This window comes from Arachis ipaensis, chromosome B4, assembly GCF_059453495.1.
Source record: "Arachis ipaensis isolate K30076 ecotype BB chromosome B4, ASM5945349v1, whole genome shotgun sequence".
Lineage (NCBI taxonomy): Eukaryota > Viridiplantae > Streptophyta > Magnoliopsida > Fabales > Fabaceae > Arachis > Arachis ipaensis.
Window position 1 is genome coordinate 27,589,466 of NC_142439.1, and position 2,249 is coordinate 27,591,714.

At 37.6% G+C, this 2,249-nt stretch overlaps 1 protein-coding gene across 1 annotated transcript; it reads right to left on the reverse strand.

The window, feature by feature from the left end:
- Positions 1-1,408: 1,408 nt before the first annotated feature.
- On the reverse strand, positions 1,409-1,981 carry LOC110271469 (uncharacterized). Its single transcript, XM_021122396.1, has 2 exons — positions 1,702-1,981; positions 1,409-1,545 (listed from the first exon to the last, which is right to left on the reverse strand). The coding sequence occupies exons 1-2, from the start codon at positions 1,979-1,981 to the stop codon at positions 1,409-1,411; spliced, it is 417 nt and encodes a 138-aa protein (XP_020978055.1).
- Between the last annotated feature and the right edge of the window lie 268 nt (positions 1,982-2,249).

Below are 2,249 nucleotides of genomic sequence, written 5' to 3' on the forward strand. Positions count from 1 at the left end.
TTTTCATTAAAAATTATTTTTAGTCCGTTGTTCGAACGGCATAAACTTCACGAACAATTTTCCTTTTAAATAAGTTTGGAAAAGTTTGAGGGTCTGGAAGCCGAGTTATAGCCTGCTGAAATTCGGTCAAAAATAAGATTTTCATAGAATTTACCAAACCTCCATTTTTACCACATTCTCAATTTTAAACCAAAATTTCTAAATCCCAAACCAGCAATAAGTCATTCAAAACATGTCCACATACTTCCATTCCTCTCAACAACACACCACCACCTCAAACCATTCACGAATTCCTCTATTTCCTATACATATCACTCAACAAATCCCACAGTCATAAAAAATCATGCACCATTCTTTATCAACCACGTTAATTAACACAATTTCATAACAAGCTCAACATTTTCATCAAAATTGCTAACCATTAACATCCTAACATAATCCAACCTATCCTATATTCATCTAGCCTATATTTTCACATGACATTACATATTATATACAAGAAACCAAAACTATACTTTAGTCGATTCCTTCCTAATACCCAAAATGTCTCAACTTCCTCAAATTGCAAGCTCCAAGTCTCCACCATCAAGATTTCAGCACCCAATGCTTAATTCAAGCTTCCAACATCCTCAAATATGTTTCAATTCACATTTATACTACCTAATTTATATCATTACATCCACATACACAAGCTCAATACCCAACCTCATACAATTTCAAGAATTCACAATGATTTTGAGGGTTCTTACCTTTCTTAAGCATCAATGGAGCAAAATCCAATAATTCTCTCAAGCTAATTCAAGCCTAAAACATCAAAATCACATAATCCATCAAACTCAAAACTCCAAATTTTCAAATTAAGGAGAGGAAAGCTAAGTAGATAATTGAAATTTTCTTACCAAATTAGTTAGTAGTCTTTGTAGAGCTTGGCGGGTGGCCGCAAACGGTGCGGCGATCAGAGCTCCGGATTGAAAGTTATGTGGAATAGAAATTGAAGTGAGGGTTTGGTGTTCTTGATTTCTCTTTCCCCAAAATTTCCCAAGTGCAGCGTGTGTTTTCATGAAGAGGGGAGACGTGGCTGCAGCCATATCATTAAAGAGGTGTTTGGGCTGGGCCTTGGGCCCGGTTTGATTCTGGTCCAACTGATTCGGTTCGTTCGGCCCAATTTTGGGCCAAAACCTTTAAATTTGTGCTGAAATTCGAATTTTTAATATTTTTATCCCCTTTGGATTAGTAGAATTTAATTTCATAATTTATTTGATTAATAATTAATTTATTGACTAATTATTCACTAATTACACGGGGGTTTACATCCTAACTAGCTAAATAAAAATTTTACCCTCACAATTAAGATTTAGTTACCTAAAAAGAGGTGTGGGTACTCCTTCCACATTTCGGATTCAAGTTCCTAAGTATGTGTTTCAATTCCAGCTTGACTCCAAGCTACTTTAACTAATGCAACCTCTTTTCTGTGCAACTGCTTAACGCTGCTATCATGAATTTGAATCGGAGTCACTGGAAGTGTTAAATCTTCTCTCAACTGAACTGATTCAGGTTTCAATACAGAACTAGCATAAGAAGAGTACTTCTAAAGCTGAGAGACGTGAAATACGTCATGAAAGTTCGAAAGATAGGGTGGCAGAGCTATACGGTACGCCACCGACCCAATTTTCTTTAGAATCTAAAACGGACCAATTTAACAGGGATTCAGCTTCTTCGTCTTGTTCAATCTACCCACTCCGGTTGTTGGTGTAACCTTTAAGAACACATGATCTCCCTCATCAAATTCTAGAGGTTTCTGCCTCTGATCGGCATAGCTTTTCTGGCAGCTTTGAGCAGTAAGTATTCTGTTTTGGATTTTCTTAATTTGCTCGGTGGTCTCAGCTATTAACTCAGGCCCCAACAAACTTGATTCCCCAGTTTCATACCAACATAGTGGAAATTGACATTTTCTCCCATACAGAGCCTCACATGGAGCCATTTCGATACTCGTATGGAAACTGTTATTGTACGAAAACTCTACTAGCGGCATATACCGATCCCAACTCACTGGTTGGTCCAAAACACAAGCACTCAACATATCTTCTAGGTTTTGAATAGTCCTCTCTGATTGGCCATCGATTTGAGGATAGTACGCTGTACTTAAACTTGACTGAATTCCAAACGCTCGTTGGAAAGCTCCCCAGAATCTCGAGGTGAAACGGGGATCTCTGTTAGAGATTATAGTGGTAGGTACACCATGCAACCTT